The sequence below is a fragment of the Aegilops tauschii genome, chromosome 2 (assembly GCF_002575655.3).
Source record: "Aegilops tauschii subsp. strangulata cultivar AL8/78 chromosome 2, Aet v6.0, whole genome shotgun sequence".
NCBI classification, from domain to species: domain Eukaryota; kingdom Viridiplantae; phylum Streptophyta; class Magnoliopsida; order Poales; family Poaceae; genus Aegilops; species Aegilops tauschii.
In genome coordinates, this window is record NC_053036.3 from 438,010,202 (window position 1) to 438,035,374 (window position 25,173).

At 43.9% G+C, this 25,173-nt stretch overlaps 1 protein-coding gene across 6 annotated transcripts; it reads left to right on the forward strand.

Annotated features, from left to right (window-relative positions):
* The first annotated feature begins 226 nt into the window (after positions 1–226).
* LOC120973550 (uncharacterized) lies at positions 227–11,971 on the forward strand. 6 transcript variants are annotated; one of them, XM_073508754.1, is made up of 5 exons: positions 8,070–10,642; positions 10,725–10,898; positions 11,184–11,262; positions 11,459–11,569; positions 11,639–11,971. In XM_073508754.1, the coding sequence occupies exons 2-5, from the start codon at positions 10,834–10,836 to the stop codon at positions 11,795–11,797; spliced, it is 414 nt and encodes a 137-aa protein (XP_073364855.1). In that variant the 5' UTR covers positions 8,070–10,642; positions 10,725–10,833; the 3' UTR covers positions 11,798–11,971. The 6 variants fall into 6 exon arrangements, 2 of the variants coding, with proteins under 2 accessions (XP_073364855.1, XP_073364856.1); XR_012202951.1 differs by having other exon boundaries at positions 9,408–10,642; XR_012202953.1 differs by lacking the exons at positions 8,070–10,642; positions 10,725–10,898; positions 11,459–11,569; positions 11,639–11,971 and adding exons at positions 1,859–2,131; positions 2,883–2,942; positions 3,474–3,573 and having other exon boundaries at positions 11,184–11,261.
* The last annotated feature ends 13,202 nt before the right edge of the window (positions 11,972–25,173 follow it).

Consider the following 25,173-nt stretch of genomic DNA (forward strand, 5'->3'; position numbering starts at 1 on the left):
TCCATCAATCTGACATTGTGGAGCGCATTAGGCGAGCACAAGAACAAGATCGTTTGCTAATGCAAGCAGCTAAGCGCGTCCGTGAACGAAGGGTAGGTCCATTCACCATTGATGGAACTGGAGTTGTGCGATTTCATGATCGCCTTTGCATTCCGCAGAGGTCGCAGGTGAAAGATGATATCCTCAAAGAAGCTCATCGCACCCCTTACACAGTTCATCCTGGTGAGACCAAGATGTACGATGATCTAAAGCAAAACTTCTGGTGGAAGCGGATGAAAGTAGACATGTCTAAGTATGTGGCTTCATGTGGCGTTTGCCAACGAGTCAAAGCCGAACACAAAAGCCCTGGTGGGAAGCTTCAACCTTTGGAGGTCCCGCAATGGCCATGGGAAGATATCACCATGGACTTTGTCATTGGCTTGCCACGCACCCCAAGAGGTAAGGATGCCATTTGGGTTGCGGTGGATCGTCTCAGCAAGTCGGCACACTTCATTCAAATTCGTACTACAAACTTAGCTAGTCAATTAGCTCCAATATATACACGTGAGATCATTCGTCTCCATGGTGTGCCTAAAACGATCATCTCTGATCGTGATGCAAAGTTCACCTCCAAATTCTGGGAGAGCTTACAAAATGCCTTGGGTATCGAGATCCGTTTCAGCACAACTTTTCACCCTCAGACCGATGGTCAGTCCGAGCGTACCATTTAAACTCTCAAAGACTTGCTTCGCACAGGTGCCCTATCATGGCAAGGTACATGGGAAGACCACTTGCCTCTTGTGGAATTCGCCTATAACAACAGTTATCATGCAAGTATCAAGGCTGCACCCTTTGAAGTCCTTTATGGCCGAAGGTGTAGGTCACCTCTCTGTTGGGATTCAGTGGGTGAGCGAGCAGTTCTTGGACCGGATTGGGTTCAACAAACAGTTGATCGTGTCGCAGAGATTCGTCAAAACATGCTTACAGCGCAAAGTAGACATAAGAGGTACGCTGATGTCAGACGACAAGCTCTAGAATTTCATGTGGGTGACCAAGTGCTTCTTAAAGTGTCACCAACCAAAGGAATTGTGAGATTTGGCACCAAAGGCAAGCTTAGTCCTCGGTATGTCGGGCCATTTCCTGTGATTGCTCGAGTCGGGAAGCTTTCCTACCGCATAGATTTGCCACAATCAATGCGTGGAGTGCACAATGTTTTCCATGTTTCCATGCTTCGGAAGTATCTTGAAGACTCTGAACATCTTGTTCTTACCGAGCCGGTCACCATTGCACAAGATCTTACACTCGAGTCCCGTCCATTGAAGATTCTTGACGAGTCTGAGCGTGCCTTGAGGCACCGAAAGCTCAAGTATGTGAAGATTCTTTGGACTAATCAAACAGAACGAGAAGCAACCTGGGAACTAGAGTCCCAAATGCGCGAAAAGTACCCAGAATTGTTCTCTGATGGTACGTTCTAACCACTAAAATTCTTTCCTGTTATGTTCTATTCCATGTATGAAGCTTTTCCGGTAGTTTAAGGACAGAAGAACTCGTGGGCGAGTTCTAGTTAAGGTGGTGAGACTGTAACCCCTGGTTCCTAATAATCGATTTTTTCCATAAATCGTGCTTTCGGACTCTCTTTATCCATGTTTACTTGGTCCATCAATTCATAAACCCGACTCTTTAGTTGCGTTGGGCTCGCCGAGATAGTCGAAATGCACTACCTATCTCCTCGAGCCGGACTCCGGGTTCATCTCCTATGATTTATTTCAATCCCATGGCTTATATTATTAGGAAATTTCAAAAATATTCTCTAATTCAGGAAATAGGAAAAAAACTGAACCTTATCTCTTACCTCTCCCTCACAATGTGAGCTCTCCTTGTCCATAGGAGGCGTGTTCCACATCTTTCTTCTCTTCCCCAAGCCGAAGGGAAGAAACCCTTTCTCCTCTCTTCTCCAGCCATCCTACTCCCTCCTCCCTCCCTTCCCCACTCCTCCCCAGGTGCCTCCTTGCTGCACCACGCCCTTCACCACCTCCATGGTTGCCCTTTGATTTAGGGCTTTGAGGAAGAAGGAAAGGAGACAAGAAGAGGGGGAACAAGAAAGCTTCCCCAACTTTTCCCTTCACCAAATCTTTGTGTTTTGACCATAGAGGTGAGGTTCCCTATCATTTATGATCTCTCACTCTATTACTGATGATTCATGGAGTATAGGGTTAGGACTAGAAACCTATGTGAAGGAATTGGGGGAAAAGTTGTTCATGCTGCTGTTTCTGGGCGTTCAGATCTGGAAACCAGCAATTTCGAGTTTCTTTATGGACAAATTAGGTGGGGGTCATGTGGAATGTTTTGTAGGTATTGTTCCCATGATCGTTTTGAGTGGTCATTCACTCAATTTGGTTCAGCCGTTTAGCCGGGGCGATAAAAACAAGTTGTTGCTCTGTTTCTGCAAAACAGCATTTCTATGGTTTTTGCCCATAGCTTTTCAGGATCTTCGAGGGCTGATAAATTGATGCTATACAATGGTATAGCTACTTGATGCCTTTTAGTTCATAGATCAATTTTATTTACTTACTTCCCATGAGTATTGCTCTTGCTATGGAATTCCAAAGGCGGCTACTCATTATTCCTGAATCTGAAAACAGCAGAGATGTTTTTGCTGGTTTTGACCCCCATAACCTCATAATCTGAGGTTCAATAGTTGGAGTTATTTGTAGATGAGTTTCCCATGAATCCATAGCCATCTCGTTTGCATGTTTTAAAGCTTCCTAGCTTGAGCTATGATTTTTTCCGTGAAGGGACAGCAAAGGGTTGCTTCCCGGGAATGCGATTAGGCGTGTTTTTGTGTGTGCTTTACATAGCTTGCTTTGATGCAATCTTTAAAACTTGTGTGTATGTCTCTTCAGCAGGTTGCAGCACCAATCCACCGGAGATAGCCTCGCACCACCTCCCTCGCAACGATTGAGGCGAGTACACCGGGCAACAAGGGCTAGATTGCTCCCTTAATGTTATGTTCATGTTCACATTATTCCTTTACATTCATGCAATGGTGAACATACACCTCCCTAGTGTACATTTGAATACACCATACCACTAGTATGTGATAGGGATTGGTTTTTCTTGGTTCTTCTTGATAACAAATCCATCATGAGTGAATCTTCCAAGTTCAAGGAGTGATCCTCGCTTCGCGAGTGTATGGTCCTTCGGGTCCGTCCTCATGTTATGGTCCTCTCACTTGGTGAGGGTTGAAAAGGAGTGAGGTGAGACGTCACCCCTCCTCAGCTTGCCGGCAAAAGCTCTGAGCCTAGTCCTTGGCCTTATTTGGCTGCATCATTTTCTTCATGTTTTCTCATGCCATTCCAAGCATGGAAGATTCGAGTACAATATTTACTTGATCAAGCATGGTTCATATTCATGGTATTACTTGCCATTTTATTACATGCTTTGTTGTGTACTCGCTGAGTCTTTGGACTCACCCCTCGCGGACTTTGTTTCAGGTACATCACCGTGAGGCTTTGCAAGTATTAGGAAGGGCGTAGCTCCCATGGGTGTCCACTCACACTTTTCATACCCATTCCATCCACCTAGCTGATCATGGTAACTCTCATACTTAGTTCATGATTCTTGGTAGCTAGGATCTACTTGAGGTGTATAAACTTTGCCTTGGTTTGTTTCCATGATCAATATGTTGACCTGTCAAGGTGGGTTGGAGTTGACTAGTCCCCACCTTGCACCATGGTGTGTTGGAACGTATGTTTCCTTTTGCTATGTGTAGCATAACGGTTGGTGGCTTCACCACTTTGCTCTACATGGGTTGTAGGAGCCTGTTGGATGCTTCTGCTTGTGATATTATGAATATATGCTCTGTTTATTCAACTGCCTGTCGTGGATGTCCGACGGTACAAAGGAGGTGCTGCCAGATTTTCCCACAAGCATTGTGTTTTGGTGGTAACATTGCTTCTTACAAGGAGGGGTGTTATACAAAACTTGTGCCAAACTTTACCATTTTTTTCCACGGGGTCGTGAGAGCACGCCACAGGCACACATCGATTTTGATGATGTCCGAACTCCATCTGAATTTCCTGTAATTAAAATACCAACTAGGCCTACGCCAGTGGTCGCTCCTCGCGGCCGAAATGTTTGAAACTTCTCCCTGCTTCTCGAACAAACGGATGAAAACTCACAAAGCGACGCACAAATTATCTGTACACCTTTGCTAGGCTGATAATAAGGGGGTATCATAGCTAGTATCATGCATAACAACTAGGCAATTTTGATGAGCTGTCATAGAATTAATTAAATGAAGAAAGAGAGGGTTAAGTATCATATCATGAAACCGTATCATAATAAATGCTATGCTACTGTATGTGTACCATATAAATAAAGTACTACATATGATACTAGCTATTCTATGATACTAAGAATTAGAGCAAGTACACAATAGAGTGACATAATTAAGACTAGCCACAATGGGTAGTAACATAGAATGTTACTAGTCTATGTTACTACCTCTATAGTGGGGAGTAACATATGTGTAGTAACATGCAACACTTCATTTATTAGGCTATAGACACATCTTGTCTTGAGATGTGTGATGTTACTCATACTACTAGTAAGACTAGCCACAATGGGTAGTAACATAGACTAGTAACATGCCCATGTTACTAGTCTATGTTACTACCTTTATAGTGGGGAGTAACATATGTGTGTGGTAACATGCAACACTTCATTTATTAGGTTATAGACACATCTTGCCTTGATATATATACATGTGTGATGTTACTCATATTAGTAGTAACTAGCTATGTTGCCACATCATCTATTTAACCTAGATATGTGTGATGTAACTACCTATATGTTACTCCCACAGTGGGAGTAACATATAGGTAGTTACATCACACATATCTAGGAATAGATGATGTGGCAAGCAATAAATGAAGAAATGGAGGAAAATGGTAACATAGCTAGTTACTAGATAGTAGTATGAGTAACAACACACACATATCAAGGCAAAATGAGTCTATAGCCTAATAAATGAAGTGTTGCATGTTACCACACATATGTTACTCCCCACTATAGAGGTAGTAACGTAGACTAGTAACATGTGCATGTTACTAGTCTATGTTATTACCCATTGTGGCCAGTCTAACTAGCTATGTTACCACTTTCCTCTTTTTCTTCATTTATTGCTTGCCACATCATCTATTTTATCTAGATACGTGTGATGTTACTACCCATGTTACTCCCACTGTGGGTAGTCTAAGCAGGCTATAAGGAATAGAATAATATATATGTGCTTATTAGTTGGAGGAAAGAGAAGAGAAGCGGGCTCTTGGTTAGTAGAGCCAGCTGCGACACGAGACCCAAGACACTTTGTGAGGATGTAAGGTGGGCCAACTATTGATAAACTAGTACGTATATAAAACTTATTATTATACATGCCCGCTAAGAGGTTGGTTGTATATGACATGGAAACTTCTTATAGCCGACCCTTGGCTGTATTATTAACCATGCTCTTAGTGAGGTAGCTAGTATATCATAGACGACTAGCTAATATGATGTGGCACACAATTAAATGAGGAAAGAGAGGATGTGGTATCATATCATGATACCATGTTATATTAAATGTTGTACTACTACTTTGTGTGATGCATGACAATTAGTAAGGCAACCTAAGATGCTAACTTATGATAAGCCTATAATTTGGAGATAAGCCTATAAACCGGAAAGGAGGGAGTATATATGCATGATACTAGTATATGATCGGCAATACCTCTGTAATGCGCGCATGCATATATAGTATCGTAAGTTAGTATCTTAGGTTCCTTATTAATTAATTGCCATGCATGACACAAAGTAGTACAACATTTAATATGATATGGTATCATGATATGATACTACACCCTCTCTTTCATCATTTAACTGTGTGCCATCATCCAAAAAGTCTAGTTGGCATGCATCGTACCGCTTGATACTCCCATATTACGACCAGCCTTATTAGGGTGGCCATAGTGGGGGTATCATAGCCGGTATCATGCACTCGGGAATAGAAAATATGATGATGTGGCAAAGAAGCAGTAACATATGTAGATACCGTAACATATATATATATAATAAATGCTATACTACTTTGTGTCATGCATGGCCATAAATACGGTCATCTATGATATGTACTACTCTATGATACTATATATGCACTATGAAGGTATGTACGTAGTATCATACACTAGTATCATATGCATGATACTATATATATATATATATATATATATATAATATGATACTCCCCACTATATAAGGCTGGCCATAGAGGTGGTATCATAGCCGACGATGTCATGCACTCGGAAATAGCAAGTATGCTGATGTGGCAAAGAATTAAATATATATAAAGAGGGTTAGAGTAACATATAGGTAGATACCGTATCATGTTAAATGCGATGCTAATTTGTGTCATGCATGGCAATAAATATGATATATATATGATACAATACTCTATGTATTATACTATGCGCTATAATTAATTAAAGGTAGTATCATACACTAGTATCATATGTACTGTATATTCATGATACTAGTATATGACACTCTCCACTATACTCGTGATTTCTTACCATGGAAAAAAATTGGAGACGAAACGATGAACTCATGTTTTCATTCGAACAAAAATATGATGTTAGGTAATGTAAATGTATTCAAAGAGCACACAGTTCACTCACAAAAGCTGTGTGTCCACTAAACCGTGCCCGATGCACCCCCCACCCCTCTGCCACGCGCGTGATCTGAGTCGTGCTTTCTGATTGGCCAGAACCCAAACCCCACGGATCGTACGTCTGCACCATTGGATTCTCCTTGATCAAACGGCGATCCTCATCCCTTTCGACAACACATGTACATGTTTTCAAATAGCCCCTCCAAAAAATGTTTTCAAATAGCACATGGTTCACACACGAAAGCCGTGTGCCTACCAAACCGTGGCCGATGCCCCCCTCGCCGCGCGCACGATCTGAGTCGTGCGTTCTGATTGGCCAGAACCTAAACCCCACGGATCATACGTCTGCACCATTGGATGCTCCCAGATCGAACGGCAATCCTCATCCCTTTTGACAAGAAATGCAGTCCGGCTAGGAATTGATTTATATGCCAACATGCACGGTAAATGCCAAAAAATGTCTTACATATAGCACACGAGACCTGAAATGCGCGAGCAAATCAAACCCGTGGTAAAATTGTGATTGGTTTACGTGGGAAAAATTTAGAAGTGAAACGATGAACTCACGTCTTCATTTCAAACGAAATTATTCTGTTTGTGCACTCGAGCGCTTAGAGGCAACCGTTTCCATAGGCCTTTCCGCGCGCGCGATGACCGGGGATATTTTTCACCCTTTTCACCTAGGTCGCCAACACCCGGAGTCCCCAACACCCCCACCGTTCGCCCGCATTTCACTCAACTAGTCCACCCAATCTCCTTTGCCAGCTCCCCCCTCCCCCAGATCCACAGCAAAACCCTCTCCAGCGCCGCCGTGCTCACCTCGGCCGTGTGCCCGCTCTTCGGCGTCAAGCCTACCTCCACTGCCATTCCCAATATGTGGCGGCCCGCGCCTCGCCATCTTCGTTTGCTCGCCAGCCACCCTCGAGCATATAGATGCAGTAACCCCCGCCTCTCCTGTGGCCCAGCCAGGTTTGCATTAAGAAGCCTGTTAGTTACTGCTCTCCATCACGGTGAGGCATATTTCCTTGCAATCCCTCTTCCAATTTCGTTCCACATGTTCCCAAATTGTCTATAAAATAACGGAGAGCGTATATATGTTCATTATCTACCTTCCTCACTACATATAAGATGTATTTGTTCCAATAAGTTAGTGCCTATTTACTGATTGCGGGCGCCCGAGTCACACAAACTTAACAAATTAGCCGTACATTTTCTAAATTATTGCATGGCATGTTTAGAAAGCTTGATACCAAGTTGTTAGTTTTATGCTTATCCTCCTTTCTTGAGTTTCGCATGTGTTCTCTGTAGATGCCGAGTAGCAATGACAACACTCATTCAGGCCATGTATCTTCATCTGATTCGGACAACCCTATGTCTTCAACAGATTGTGAGGGATCAAGTAGTCTTGAAGGGATAGAGCTGCAGCAATTACCCTTCCGGTCAGGACACGGAGGAACGCTCCAAGGAAGCCCACACACCAGCCTAAAGGTGTATATGAAGTAACCGAGATTGATTTAAAGTCCTGGGCTCCAACTAAACGAGATAAAGCACGCATGAGGTTCAGGAGTGTGTGTGGATTTGTTGGCAGGGCAAGGCTCAACATTAATCTGCCGGGGTTTCGGAAGGCTGACACAGAAACACGGCGAAGGATAGTCCAGGAGATCATGGATCACTTCAACGTTCTAGAGCAATGGAGAATGTAGGTGGAACACGCTGCATTGAAGAAGGCTAGGGATGCTTGGAGAAACTGGAAGCACGTGCTGTACAAGAAGTACTTGAGTGAAGGCAAGGACCCAATCCCCGCATACCCTCAAATTACAAAGGCAGACTGGGCAGAATTCAAAAGGGTCAGGGCAACTTCAGAGTTTGCTGAGAAGAGTTTCAAGCAATCGAAACTTCAGAAGAAGAACATATATACACCCCCACCGTATGGGTGTGGCAGGATACGACATGAAACTGATATGGGAAAATGAGGACAAAGAAGCAGCAGCGACGGGTGGGAATCCGGCCTTTAGTGAAATCAAGGGCGAACGCGCCAGAGACTACTTGCAGGCACATGCAAAGAGGCGTGATGACGGAACTTATTACTTTGAAAACGCACGTGACGCCAAACTGTATGAAGTGATGGTAGAGGCTTCCAAGATCCCTGGAAGGTTCTAAAGGAACTCAGGGCCATGTGACATTCTGTCCATTGCTCTGGACACAAAAGAGCCCCCTGGCCGTGCAAGGGGTATAGGTGTTAATGTCCCGCACAAGAGGGCTTTCACACTCAGCAAAGAAGAGAGGCTCAACATGAAAAAAGCGAGGAGTGAAATGAAGCAGAATGCATTGTATGAAAAGTTGAAGAAGGAGATTTATCCGGCTGTTCGAAAGGATGTTGAGGAGTCAATGATGATGATGCAGAAGACTCTAACACTGACAGATAGCTAGCAGATGGGAGGGGAGGCGGGCATGGAGGATGCTGCTTATTGTGCGACAACACTGCACAAGAGTAGCTGGCATCAGCTAACCCCAGCGACACTCAGACTGCAGCTGCTCGTGATGATGCTATATTTGATCTATCTGGAATGAAAGACATACTGAAGGGCGTGCTTACACATCATGAAGATACATTAAAATGTGCAACATCCTGGGTTTGCCCACCCTTCTTGGAAGATGGCCTCTTCTTGGACAATGTGCCATTGAAGCCGGGCTGTGTGAAGTGCTATGTGACTGAAGTAAAGCCTAGATTCAATGAATTTGCCCTGAAGATTGTCCTAGGAGACTTCGATGAGCAAAGGACCTTGGGAGAAACACTGTTACATCACATCCAGTGGCCACGAAAGTAAATAGAGTTCATCGATGTGATTCCTGAAGCCCCGCAAAGAGCAACCACTGTCGCCCCTCAATCGATGACGCTCTCCTTGCCACAGCAGCTCTCGCGGGCTGATGCATCAACCTGTGATCAGCCGGACTGACTTTGTGGCGTACAGGCCATGTCATCCTCCGCCCCAAAGCAGCCAGTGACAAGGCCTACAACTGCTGATGACGCACCACCGGTTCAGATGCCGGTCGCTGAAGCAGCGGGGGGAGACCCAGCTGCAGCACATGCTCAGCAGACCAACCTGGTGGAACAGACTGCTAAGCAGTCTGATGCTTCGGAACCGCCTGCTAAGCAGTTTGTAGGTCCAGAACCGACTGCTCATCAGTCCGTCTGTCCGCAGGCGCGTGATCAACATACCAATGCGTCAACACTTCCTACTCAGCAAACCAACACATTGGCACGGCCTCCTCAGCACACCGACAAGTGGGCACCACCTGCGCAGAAACCCGACATAGCTTCAACGCATGGTCAGCAGTTCGATGCCTCTGCTCCTATAGCCCAGCAGTCCGTCACAGCAGCACTGCCAGCTCAGCGGTTCGTCATAGATAAACCGTCTGCTAAGCAATCCGTCCAAGCTTCACCGTCTGCTCGGCAGTCTACCTTGCAGGCAACCAGACGTTCTGCCAGAAATGCTTCAAGTACTAAGAAGGAAGTGGCCAAAAAGGCTACACCCACGACCACGAGGAAGCACGGCGGGAGAGTGAAGAGGAAAGAGAACGATTGCCTCTTACTTAAAGCACTCATCGCCCAGAACCAAATTAACAGCAGCTTGTTCGAATCGGGGAGTAATATTATTTCTGACGCCGTGGGTGATGAAGAAGTACATTTGTTGCTTCCTAAAAATAAAGCAGTCATACTTGAAGCACGCAATTACGTGCATGGCCAGCCATTTCTTGTTGGCGAATACTTTGATGAGTGCAGCTCCAGTTGCCGCGAGTTACATGAATATTGCATGGATCAAATGTCAGAAGGTCATCATGCTTTGCTAGTCCACTACAATAGAGATCATTTCCGACACGATGCTGGTTCCATCAATGTGAGTTCCGAGGACTTACATCTCTTCTTCAAGTTCAACGTGCTCGATGCATGATTTTGTAAGTACTTAACAAACTCTGATCAACTTCTCCATACAAGGCTGTAAATGATAAACAACTAACTGCATTTTATTCCTCTCAGGGGATTGAACGCGCAGAGAAGAAAAATGCAGAGTGTGTATTTCATAGATCCTGCATTAGCAAATGGCACACCATTAGATGGTAAGGACCGACGAGACTGAGCCGTTAACATGGTCCTCCATATCTTCGAAAACACGTCCCATGCAGAATCATTTCTCTGGTCATATCATGAACGGTAAGTCAAGTAAACAACCACGCATACACTGATTGTCTTTCAGATTTCGACATCATTCGTAAGTTCATGGCTTTCTTAATAAGTAGCAATCACTGGATATTGGTATTCATTGTTCCAAACAAGAACACACTTTACTACAACGATTCTCCTAGAGTCAACAAACGCTCAGGATCTGACGCATGTTCAGCAATTCTTGGATATGTATTCAATTCTATGATGTTGAAATTAATTTGTATTCTATTTGGTTCAATAATTGATGTTGTCAGAATTCATCATCATTTGCAGTGTGCTCGCATTGTGGAAAACTAAACCAAGGAACCTGTTCAAAACGGAACAACCCGTGCAGCACGAGATCGTTTCTCCGGTAACACACCGAAATCCATTATTTTCGGAAAATTTATCCAATAGTCTGCAAATACCTTTCCTTACGCTAGTCAAATGTTCAAGCTTCTAAATAAACCTTTTTCTATTTTGTCCAAAGAAAAAATAATACATCTAACACCGGTTAGGTTGTTCCTAACAGGACAAATACATGACTAATTTTGTACAAAAAATTTCAGTGTCCTCAGCAAGAAGCAGGGACCAACCTTTGTGGATACTATGTTTGCAGACACATGATCTCCATCTGCAAATCTACTGATAGTTATGACGATCCTCGCAAATTAGTACCAGTAAGTCTATCTTAATTAATATCTTCTACTCCACTCATATGGCACATTCTAATCTTAAAAATATTGCAGCTCATCTTAAAACCGAGGACCCCTGAATCGCTCCCGGCTGGTGAATTGCTGATGGTTCGGAGATTTATCAGCGACTTCTTCCTGGATCACTACATCAATCCCACTGGTGCTAATGAAGATTTCAGCATGCGTTCTCCTGAAACATTGAGTAAGAGTTAGCCGCTAAACATATAACGCATGGATCCATTGTTTTCCATCTGTTGAGGTCTTCGTATTTCGTACACTATGATTAATTATGTAGTGCATATATGTGTGGACAAATCATTGGAATTTAGCTACCATATGTTCAATTGCAATTGTTGCGAAATCTGATGAATGTTCTTCCTGTGGACACTATTTGTTCAATTGAATATTGTGGCGAATTTGCTTTTTGCGTGCCGATTCAAAATGGGATATTTTTGTTTATTTGTTCAATTGAATATTGTGGCGAATTTGCTTTTTGCGTGCCGATTCAAAATGGGATATTTTTGTTTTAACTTGGCAATTGCTCCGCACACAGTTTAACTAAATGAGTGTGTGCGATCAACATCGGAAAGCATACGTCAATCATAGAGGAACCGTCGGTGATACACAGCAGATCACAAACGATTTGCAGCGCTACTATGTGTGCGTACGTTCTCCGGAACCGTTTGTGATATCGTGTTATCGCACACGAGAACTGGGAGTAAACCATGCCCAATGCAAAATACAATCACAGTCGTAATTTTTTCAGGAAACGTGTGGGATCCCAAACAAAAAGCACACGTCACTCTTGCGCCAACCGTTGGTGATACCCAACAAATCACAAACGGTCTGCAGCACTTGTATGTGTGCGAAGGGGCTCCTGAACCGTTTGTGATAGAACATTATCGCAGACGGTAATTGTTGGAAAACGTGTGCGATGGAGTCTAGCATGGCAGACGGGTTATGCAGAAAACTTGTGTGCGATGGAGCACAAATCACACACAGTTCATATGTTGGCCCGTGTGCCTTACATACTGTTTCCCAAATGGTTCGTTATGACAGACCGTATGGTTTCACTGCGTCATTAGAAACGCTTAATCATCGATACCACACATGCGGAAGAATTTAGTGTGTGCTGCATCGCACATGATTACATTTTGGAAGGCCTCTGGATCACTGTTCCATATCCCTGACGGTTTCTGGGTCGTGTGGGAAGGACACCCTATCGCACACAATCACTTGGCGACGGTTCCAAATGTCATCGCGAAAAGGGGTTGAAAACCGTTTGTTTAGAACCGACGCGCACCAGTGTATCCTCACCAGCTTTTGATGTAATATATGGCATGATTAGATGTAAGTTTGAACTATTTATCATATCAGCAGGGCTTGTTTGATGATTCTTGGTGTTAGTAGGCTAGCTACTGTGCCATCTATAGTACTTGCAAAACACTAACCGAAGAGAAACGTTGGGGCTGATGAGCTCGTGGTACGCTTATACTTATCCGTCGTCGATCGGCCAATAGCCCAAGCTCCTAAAATTTTAGGCTTAGCGATCGATCAGACAATAGTCGACACGGATACATTCAGGCCTCATTTGGTTCATAGGGTAGGAAAATCATAGCAAAAGTACAGAGACATACAACACAAAATCATAGCAGTACAGAGACGTACTCCCTCCGTTCCCAAATAGATGACTCAACTTTGTACTACTAACTTTGAAACGGAGGGAGTACAAATCCTAGGCGGGCTAGTTTGGCCTAGTGGGTTTCAGTGATATGACGTGGTACAGTGCCGTCCAGTCTTCGCGTGTGGTAGCAGTATTGCGGGTACAGTAAGTTTTCTTAAAGAAGTGGGATTCAACGAAGTCATGAAGGTTCCTTCGTCCGACCAACCTACAGTGGGAAAGGTTGGGCCTACGCTATGACCGGGGTGGACCAAGATAATTTTGTGCATGGCAGGTGGACCAGGATGGTCGACGTCCCACATGTCGGCGAATGGAAAGTATTCTCTCCGATATAGAGGACGAGCAATGAGTATTCATTGTTTATTTTTGATGAAAGCTATTGTCTCCACTGTTACGACGGAGGAGTGTGAAACACGGCAGCCTGGTGAACTTGGCATGTGCACCACTCCCTCCTTCCTCATGTAATACTACCATAGTGTTGACTATAAGGTTGGCAATAAAGGTTACAACTTTTTCGCACTTTCTCTCTATCTATTTCCTCTCAAATGTTTATTTACCTTTCTTTTTTTAGACACAATTGTTTTTTATGCCTCTTTTTTTAGAATTAGTTTTTTAATACCTAGGAGCACGTGTAGAGACGGGCTCTTGCAGAGCCCACTCCTTGACTTTGTCAATGCCTCTCTCTCCTCCACATAAGTGGGCTTATAGGCCAGTATTTTACTGGTACTACTTGCTATGAATGCGGGCAGCTGGCGTCTGAGGGGGGAGCGCGCGCGGGGAGGTGGGGGGGGGGGTTCTGGTGGGCCAGGGCGGTCAGAAGCGGGCTTGGAAGCGGTCTGGACTCCCGCATGGCCCACCTCACATTATCACCATATATTTCTTGGAGTCCGTGCGCGGCGGGCGGGCGATCTCTTCTCCCTCCCCAGTCTCTCTCTTCTCAGCCGACGCCCGCCGAGCGATTAGATTTCGGCTATCAACGGTTTATTCAAATGCAGTCCCACATGTCAGTGACATTGCAAGACAATGCGTGCCCTTCTGGTGAGCGGCGTGCGAGCCGGATTGTCGGGGGTGCGACGCGTATGAGTCGTAAGTGTGCCGCCTTTTCTTTTGAACTTGCAAAGCGTAACATTTTCGTGCGATCGATCGATAGAAATCCAGAACAAAATGACGAGGGCGGTGCTTTCCCGCGCGTTAGGCGGGCTAGTTTGAGTGATATGACGTGCTACAGTGCCGTCCACTTGCTCCATTTTTATGTAAGCAAGAGTTTACACTCTTACGTGGGAGGAGTGCGAAACGCGGCGGATCTGATTTTGATTGAGGGATAACTGTTCCCTGCCAAATAATGGAGCACTGTTAGCGATTATAGCATGATAGTTAAGGCATGTCCAGCACTGGCCCACAAATTTACACCGGCATCTATCTGAGGACACTGATGGATGCCATCCAATGCTGCCTGCATACCTTTTGACAACTATATGAACTAACCGGATGAAATTCGTGCAAACAAAGCAAATTTCAAATTAACTGGATGAAATTCATTACATTTTGAAAACTTTTCCTACAAATTGGACAAAATTCGTTACATATTTCGCACAAACTGTACTAAAACCTATTGTAAACCTAATCTAAACGATCGCCGGCGCCCGACCACCATGTCCGACCATGAACCCGAGAAAGCCGGCCATTGCCTTTGCCTCCTCCTCATCCGCCTCGATAACCTCCTCCTCCGGAGCACAAGATTCTGAAGATTTCCGCCTCCACGTCGCCGTCAAGCGGCTAATCGACCGCCAATGTTTATCCCACCAATCTTGGCGTCGACTGAGTGGAGGAGTGGTGGCCTTCCTGGTACCAGAGCGGCGGCGACCTACCGTGTACTACTCTTCCTCGCTGTCAGCCGCGCCCGCACACGCGCGCCGACTTCGTGGTAGTGGCGGCGGAGGGCGGCCGGGGGGAGCCGGCGATCTCCTTCGTCTGCTCCTGCGACAGTACGTCCAAGAGAGCTTTGGAGCGCCCCCGGTGTGGAGCCGCCGATGTCCTTCGTCTGCTCCTGCGACAGTACGTCCAAGAGAGCTTTTGAGCGCCAGGAGGCCATGGTTGGAGTGTGCTACCTCTTGAGCATGCGTTGGTTTTCCCTTGAACAGGAAAGGGTGATGCAACAAAGTAGCGTAAGTATTTCCCTCAGTTTTCGAGAACCAAGGTATCAATCTAGTAGGAGGCCACATGCAAGTCCCTCGTACCTACACAAACAAATAAAAACCTTGCAACCAACGCGATAAAGGGGTTGTCAATCCCTCCACGGCCACTTGAAAAAGTGAGATCTGATAGAGATGATAATATTTTTGGTATTTTTATGATAAAGATTGAAAGTAAAGATTGCAAAGTAAAAATAGATTAGAAACTTATATGATGGAAAATAGACCCGGGGGCCATAGGTTTCACTAGTGGCTTCTCTCAAGATAGCATAAGTATTACGGTGGGTGAACAAATTACTGTCGAGCAATTGATAGAATTGAGCATAGTTATGAGAATATCTAGGCATGATCATGTATATAGGCATCACGTCCGCAACAAGTAGACCGACTCCTGCCTGCATCTACTACTATTACTCCATACATCGACCGCTATCCAGCATGCATCTAGAGTATTAAGTTCATAAGAACAGAGTAACGCATTAGGCAAGATGACATGATGTAGAGGGATAAACACAAGCAATATGATATAAACCCCATCTTTTTATCCTCGATGGCAACAATATAATACGTGTCGTTTCCCTTTCTGTCACTGGGATCGGGCAACGCAAGATTGAACCCAAAGCTAAGCACTTCTCCCATTGCAAGAAAGATCAATCTAGTAGGCCAAACCAAACTGATAATTCGAAGAGACTTGCAAAGATAACCAATCATACATAAAAGAATTCAGAGAAGATTCAAATATTGTTCATAGATAATATTGATCATAAACCCACAATTCATCGGATCTCGACAAACACACCGCAAAAAGAGTTACATCGAATAGATCTCCAAGAAGATCGAGGAGAACTTTGTATTGAGACCGAAAGAGAGAGAAGAAGCCATCTAGCTAATAACTATGGACCCGAAGGTCTGTGGTAAACTACTCACACATCATCGGAGAGGCTATGGTGTTGATATAGAAGCCCTCCGTGATCGATGCCCCCTCCGGCGGAGCACCAAAAAAGGCCCCAAGATGGGATCACACGGGTACAGAAGGTTGCGGCGGTGGAAATAGGGTTTCGTGGTGCTCCTGGATGGTTTCGGGGTACGTAGGTATATATAGGAGGAAGAAGTAGGTCGGTGGAGCCATGAGGGCCCCACGAGGGTGGGGCCGCGTCCGGGGGGGCAGGCGCGCCTCCCTGCCTCGTGGCCTCCTTGTTCGTTTCTTGACGTCCACTCCAAGTCCTCTGGATCATGTTTGTTCCAAAAATAACTCTCCCGAAGGTTTCGTTCCATTTGGACTCCGTTTGATATTCCTTTTCTGCGAAACACTGAAATAGGCAAAAAACAGCAATTTGCACTGGGCCTTGGGTTAGTAGGTTAGTCCCAAAATAATATAAAAGTGTATAATAAAGCCCATTAAACATCCAAAACAGAATATATAATAGCATGGAACAATAAAAATTTATAGATACGTTGGAGACGTATCAAGCATCCCCAAGCTTAATTCCTGCTCGTCCTCGAGTAGGTAAATGATAAAAACAGATTTTGATGTGGAATGCTTTCTAGCATATTCTTCAATGAAATTTTCTTTATTGTGGCATGAATGTTCAGATCCGAAAGATTCAAGATAAAAGATTAATGTTGACATAAAAATAATAATACTTAAAGCATGCTAACCAAGCAATTATGTCTTATCAAAATAACATAGCCAAAGAAAGCTTATCCCTACAAAATCATATAGTTTGGCCATGCTTCATTTTCGTCACACAAAATGCTCTCATCATGCACAACCCCGATGACAAGCCAAGCAAATGTTTCATACTTAGCCTTTTCAAACTCTTTCAACTTTTACGCAATATATGAGCGCGAGCCATGGACATAGCACTATGGGTGGAATAGAATATAATGATTGAGGTTGTGTGAGGAGACAAAAAAGGAGAAAGTCTCACATTGACGCAGCTAATCAACGGACTATGGAGATGCCCACCGATTGATGTCAATGCAAGGAGTAGGGATTGCGATGCAACGGATGCACTAGAGCTATAAATATATGAAAGCTCAACAAAAGAAACTAAGTGGGTGTGCATCCAACTTGCTTGCTCACGAAGACCTAGGGCATTTGAGGAAGCCCATCATTGGAATATACAAGCCAAGTTCTATAATGAAAAATTCCCACTAGTATATGAAAGTGACAAAATAAGAGAATCTCTATCATGAAGATCATGGTGCTACTTTGAAGCACAAGTGTGGAAAAAGGATAGTAACATTGTTCCTTCTCACTTTTTCTCTCATTTTTTACTTTTTATTTGGGCCTTCTCTTTTTTTGGCCTCTTTTTTTTTCTCTTTTTTTTCCTCCGGAGTCTCATCCCGACTTATGGGGGAATCATAGTCTCCATCATCCTTTTCTCACATGGGACCATGCTCTAATGATGATCATCACACTTTTATTTACTTACAACTCAAGAATTACAACTCGATACTTAGAACAAAATATGACTCTATGTGAATGCCTCCGGCGGTGTACCAGGATATGCAATGAATCAAGAGTGACATGTATGAAAAATTAAGCATGGTGGCTTTGCCACAAATACGATGTCAACTACATGATCATGCAAGGCAATATGACAATGAGGATGTGTGTCATAATAAACGAAATGGTGGAAAGTTGCATGGCAATATATCTCAGAATGGCTATGGAAATGCCATAATAGGTAGGTATGGTGGCTGTTTTGAGGAAGATATAAGGAGGCTTATGTGTGATAGAGCGTATCATATCACGGGGTTTGGATGCACCAGCGAAGTTTGCACCAACTCTCAAGGTGAGAAAGGGCAATGCACGGTACCGAAGAGGCTAGCAATGATGGAAGGGTGAGAGTGCGTATAATCCATGGACTCAACATTAGCCATAAAGAACTCACATACTTATTGCAAAAATCTACAAGTCATCAAAACCAAGCACTACGCGTATGCTCCTAGGGGGATAGATTGGTAGGAAAAGACCATCGCTCGTCCCCGACCGCCACTCATAAGGAAAGCAATCAAAGAACACCTCATGCTTCAAATTTGTCACACAATGTTTACCATACGTGCATGCTACGGGACTTGCAAACTTCAACACAAGTATTTCTCTATTTTACAATTACTCAACTAGCACACCTCTAATATTACCACCTTTATATCTCAAAACAACTATCAAGTATCAAACTTCTCTTAGTATTCAATGCACTTTAAAGTTTTTATCTTGGATGCCTATCATATTAGGACTAATTTTATAACCAAAGCAAATTACCATGCTGTTCTAAAGGACTCTCAAAATAATATAAGTGAAGCATGAGAGATCAATTATTTCTATAAAATAAAACCACCGCCATGCTCTAAAAAGATATAAGCGAAGCACTAGAGCAAAATTATCTAACTCAAAAGATATAAGTGAAGCACATAGAGTATTCTAATGAATTTCGATTCATGTGTATCTCTCTCAAAAGGTGTGTACAGCAAGGATGATTGTGGTAAACTAAAAAGTAAATACTCAAATCATACAAGACGCTCCAAGCAAAACACATATCATGTGGTGAATAAAAATATAGCTCCAAGTAAAGTTACCGATGGACGAAGACAAAGAGGGGATGCCTTCCGGGGCATCTCAAAGCTTAGGTTTTTTGGTTGTCCTTATATTTTACCTTGGGGTTCCTTGGGAATCCCCAAGCTTAGGCTCTTGCCACTCCTTGTTCCATAATCCATCAAATCTTTACCCAAAACTTGAAAACTTCACAACACAAAACTTAACAGAAAATCTCATGAGCTCCGTTAGCGAAAGAAAACAAAACACCACTTCAAGGTACTGTAATGAACTCATTCCTTATTTATATTGGTGTTAAACCTCCTGTATTCCAACTTATCTATGGTTCATAACCTCCGATACTAGCCATAGATTCATCAAAATAAGCAAACAACACACGAAAAACAGAATCTGTAAAAAACAAAACAGTCTGTAGTAATCTGTATCAAACGCATACTTATGGAACTCCAAAAATTCTAAAATAAATTGCTGGACGTGAGGAATTTATCTATTAATCATCTGCAAAAATAATCAACTAAATAGCACTCCCCAGTAAAAAGTTGTAGCTAATCTCATGAGCGCTAAAGTTTCTGTTTTTTACAGCAAGATCAAAAAGACTTCACCCAAGTCTTCCCAAAGGTTCTACTTGGCACAAACACTAATTAAAACATAAAACCACATCTAAAAAGAAGCTAGATGGATTATTTATTGAATAACAGCAAGTAAAAATATTGGGTTGTCTCCCAACAAGCGCTTTTCTTTAAAGCCTTTTAGCTAGGCATAGATAATTTTAATGATGCTCACATGAAAGACAAGAATTGAAGTGCAAAGAGAGCACCATAAAACACGTGACAAACACATCTAAGTCTAACATACTTCCTATGCATAGGCATCTTATATGCAAACAAATTATCATAGAAAGAAAAAACTAGCATATGCAAGGAAGCGGAAAGAAACAATAGCAATCTCAACATAACGAGAGGTAATTTAGTAACATGAAAATTTCTACAATCATATTTTCCTCTCTCATAATAATTACATGTGGGATCATAAGAAAATTCAAAAAAAATAGCTATCACATAAAATATTTTCAACACGATCCACATGCATGCAAAGTTGACACTCTTCCAAAATAGTGGGATTAACATTAACTAAAGTCATGACCTCTCCAAACCCACTTTTATCAAAAAATTCATGAGATTGAACATTCTCCAAATATGTGGGATCTAAAGTTGACACTCTTCCAAACCCACTTTCAGTATTATTGCAAATATTATTATCAACCTCATATTCATCATGGGGCTTAAATAAATTTTCAAGATCATAAGAAGAATCACCCCAATCATGATCATTGCAACAAGTAGTAGACATTGCAAACTTAGCATCCCCAAGCTTAGGGTTTTGCATATCATTAACACAATTGACATTAATAGAATTTATAATAACATCATTGCAATCATGCTTTTTATTCAAAGATCTATCGTGAATCACTTCATAAAGCACTTCATCACAATTTTTAGATTCACGAATTCCAAGCAAAACCTTATAAAGATAATCTAGTGCACCCAAATCACTAGGAATTGGTTCATCATAATTGGATCTCTTAAAAAGATTGGCAAGTGGATGAGGATCCATAGATCTTAGGTTCTCTGTTCAGCAATAAATACACAACTATTCCAACAAAATGAGCAAACGAGCCAAGTAAGACATCAAGGCAAATGAAAAGACGAACAGAAGAAGGGCGAAGAAAACGGCAAAGGTGAAGTGGGGGAGAGGAAAACGAGAGGCAAATGGCAAATAATGTAATGCGAGGGATAAGAGTTTGTGATGGGTACTTGGTATGTCTTGACTTGTGCGTAGACTCCCCGGCAACGGCGCCAGAAATCCTTCTTACTACCTCTTGAGCATGCGTTGGTTTTCCCTTGAAGAGGAAAGGGTGATGCAGCAAAGTAGCGTAAGTATTTCCCTCAGTTTTTGAGAACCAAGGTATCAATCTAGTAGGAGGCCACACGCAAGTCCCTCGTACCTACACAAACAAATAAGAACCTTGCAACCAACGCGATAAAGGGGTTGTCAATCCCTTCAATATTTTTGGTATTTTTATGATAAAGATTGAAAGTAAAGATTGCAAAGTAAAAATAGATTAGAAACTTATATGATGGAAAATAGACCCGGGGGGCATAGGTTTCACTAGTGGCTTCTCTCAAGATAGTATAAGTATTACGGTGGGTGAACAAATTATTGTCGAGCAATTGATAGAATTGAGCATAGTTATGAGAATATCTAGGCATGATCATGTATATAGGCATCACGTCCGCAACAAGTAGACCGACTCCTGCCTGCATCTACTACTATTACTCCACACATCGACCGCTATCCAGCATGCATCTAGAGTATTAAGTTCATAAGAACAGAGTAACGCATTAGGCAAGATGACATGATGTAGAGGGATAAACACAAGCAATATGATATAAACCCCATCTTTTTATCCTCGATGGAAACAATACAATACGTGTCGTTTCCCTTTCTGTCACTGGGATCGAGCAACGCAAGATTGAACCCAAAGCTAAGCACTTCTCCCATTGCAAGAAAGATCAATCTAGTAGGCCAAACCAAACTGATAATTCGAAGAGACTTGCAAAGATAACCAATCATACATAAAAGAATTCAGTGAAGATTCAAATATTGTTCATAGATAATCTTGATCATAAACCCACAATTCATCGGATCTCGACAAACACACCGCAAAAAGAGTTACATCGAATAGATCTCCAAGAAGATCGAGGAGAACTTTGTATTGAGATCGAAAGAGAGAGAAGAAGCCATCTAGCTAATAACTATGGACCCGAAGGTCTGTGGTAAACTACTCACACATCATCGGAGAGGCTATGCTGTGGATGTAGAAGACCTCCGTGATTGATGCCCCCTTCGGCGGAGCGCCGGAAAAGGCCCCAAGATGGGACTTCACGGGTACAGAAGGTTGCGGCGGTGGAAATAGGGTTTTGTGGTGCTCCTGGATGGTTTCGGGGTACGTAGTTATATATAGGAGGAAGAAGTAGGTTGGTGGAGCCACGAGGGGCCCACGAGGGTGGGGGGCACGCCCAGGGGGGCATGCGCGCCTCCCTGCCTCGTGGCCTCCTCGTTCGTTTCTTGACGTTCACTCCAAGTCCTCTGGATCACGTTTGTTCCAAAAATAACTCTCCCAAAGGTTTCATTCCATTTGGACTCCGTTTGATATTCCTTTTCTGCGAAACACTGAAATAGGCAAAAAACAACAATTTGCACTGGGCCTTGGGTTAGTAGGTTAGTCCCGAAAATAATATAAAAGTGTATATAAAGCCCATTAGACATCCAAAACAGAATATATAATAGCATGGAATAATAAAAAAATATAGATACGTTAGAGACGTATCAGAGTGGTGCCGACAGAAGTAAGGGACCGGAGGAGAATGAGTGTGGGTCTTTGGCTATGGCTGGGAGCTGGGGCTCAAGTTAATATATCGGGCGAATGGCAATGAGCCGCGGAAAACAGATGGATGGCTGGCGCCAGAGTAGGTTCGTCGGGCGTGAATGCAGACGCTGCTTTAGTAACTTAACTACAGGTGCGTTGGGTCACTGATATGTGGGCCCAACGGGCATCTGGCCCGCATGTCAGTGACACAACAACTGCACCAGTAGTTAAGTCCGGTGAATGCGGCATTGACGTTCTGGAGAGACGGTGACCGTTTCAGGCGGGAAGCGCGCGCTAGCGATGGATCGGGTTTCGGTAGGCCAGGGCGGTCAGACGCTGGTGTGGTGGTAAAATGTGAACTCAAGGATGACGAGCCTTTGAAGCGTATGCGACACGTATTGACAACCAGGCATCCATGCTACCGGTCTTGTCGCCAGCTAGCCTTCGACGACCACCATTAGACACCACACAATGATGCATAAGTTACGAATAATGGACGAATCGATCAGACACACACTCATGTGCAGTGGCACTATGATCGGTCGCTCACGATACTACATACTCCATACCATAGTACCCTCTCTAGCTAGGTTGTTTTATATATTGTCATTGTGATGGACGATATACATGAGCAAGGCGCCGAGTCCCGAGTATGACCGTTGGTGTTGAGGCAGGTGAATACATGCTCGGCGTTCGCGGAGGCCTCCATCAAACGTCTAAACAGTAATGTCAGGCACCGCCGGGGCATGCAGATGACGGGCTTGCCGTTTGCGTTGCGCCATGAGCAGGACTTTGATTGAGAGGGCGACGTGCATGCATTAGCATGGTTTGACAGCGTGAGCGTGAGTGTCTGCACGCGTACATGCTACTTGCCTCTATGGACGGTGTGCGCTAATGTGTGCATCACGTATAATATAATGATCAAAGTGAGCTATCAAGACAAGTTCGATGACCGCCAATGCATTTTACTCGGTAATAAATGACCAGGATTGAAGGGGAATCCAAATTTCCTTCGTCTTCTGTCCTTGAGCTCTTGACAAACCAATGCACTATACGGTTGTCCGGCCACTCCACCCGAGAGCTCTCACCAAGTGTCGTTCATGCCACCGCGCCGCACACTAACCGGTAAGGAAGCGATGGCATCCCACCGCGCCGAGTTCCTCGCCGCCCACGACCGCACACAAAATGGTAGGGAAGCGATGGCATCCCGCCGTGCCGAGTTCATCGCCGCTCGCAACCTCACACCTACGTGGGAGGAATTTGAAGCTGCCAAGGCTGAATGGGCGGTAGAGCAAGAGGCGGCCAAAGCCGCACAGAGGGAGCGGAGAAGTCAGAAAGCACTCAAGAAAAGAGAGGCCCGCCGCCGCAAGAAAGAACATGACGCACGCGCTGCTGCGGAGAGGTCGGCGGAGATCCAAGCACGGTGGGGTTTCGCCGACGAAGCCGAGAAGGAGAACGACGACGTCTGGCCAGCATGTGAGAAGTAGTAGTACTAGTAGTTAGTGTGTGTGTCTGTGTCTGAGTACGAGCATGTACCAGTACTACTATTTACTACTGTAGTTTTTAGAGCAAATTACCAGTACATTAGCCTAGAATCAATGGAAAATTCCTATCCTATGCATCAAATGGCATCCCTTTCTCTATAGGAATTGAGATGCATGTCATCTCACTTCCTATGATTTTCATATTCCTATAAAATTCCTATCCTATGAATGAAAGGAGGCCTCTGCTGGAGTAACTACTGTAGCTAGCAGTACTGCTGGTACAGTAGTTTTCTTCAAGAAGCAGAATTCAACGAAGTCATGATGGTTCCTTCGTCCGAGCAACTTCACAGTGGGAAAGGTTGGGCCTGTGATTTGACGGCTCATTAGTCATTATTACTGCAGCGCGACGACCGGGGTGACTCTCCCTTGGAGTTTTGCGTGCCTGGCAAGTGGACCAGGATGGTCGACGTCCCACATGTTGGCAAACGGAAGTATCCTTTCCGATATCGAGGAGCAAGGAAACCGCGTGGTATAGTATCACTATTGATTTATATTTATTTTTTATTTCTGATGAATGCTAGCGTTTCAACTCTTACGACGAAGGAGTGCCAAACACGGCACGTGCTAGATGTCCCACACTAGCAAAAGGAGTGGGACATGAACAACGTGGTAGAGCGTCTCCACTTCTTCCACTTCTGGGTCGGAGACCACACGTAGTAGTACTAGTGGTATGAACGATACAAAGTGCAACCCGGAGAGAAAGACATGTCTAGTTGGAAGGTCTCGGGGCATACACGTAAACAAATATAAAACCTAATATGTGCCTCCAATTAATATAGTAGTAGTAGAGTACTTAGGCACGTACTCCATAACATCACCGTGCATTGCACGTACAACATTTAGTGGTACGTAGTAAGAGACAAATGCCTATATGCCACGCATGTTCATACTATTTGTGCCTTTCTACTTCACTTACTGCGCTACATTACTCAAGTTTGTACGTCCACTCCTGGGTACATGTCCGTCTCGTAGTTCCAGTCCCACGTGTTCTTCATAGATGGAACGATCCATATCATCGCAGTTAGTGTGGCTCCCCACGATGGAGACTCATCCAAACTATGGCCAGCCTCGACGCGGAGCAGTCGCGTGCACCGAGAAGCGGCGCTCTCTCGGCCGTCGCGCTGCTTCAAAGCCGGCACCAGTGAGAGGTCACCACCACTCTGGCCGGGCATTAATGCGG

Excerpts from the sequence above, each read along its gene's own strand:
- LOC120973550 (XM_073508754.1), top strand. The coding sequence starts at position 10,834 with ATGGTCCTCCATATCTTCGAAAACACGTCCCATGCAGAATCATTTCTC. Across the intron at positions 10,899-11,183 it reads CTCTGGTCATATCATGAACG|TGTGCTCGCATTGTGGAAAA; the intron begins GTAAGTCAAGTA and ends CATCATTTGCAG. Across the intron at positions 11,570-11,638 it reads ATCCTCGCAAATTAGTACCA|CTCATCTTAAAACCGAGGAC; the intron begins GTAAGTCTATCT and ends AAAATATTGCAG.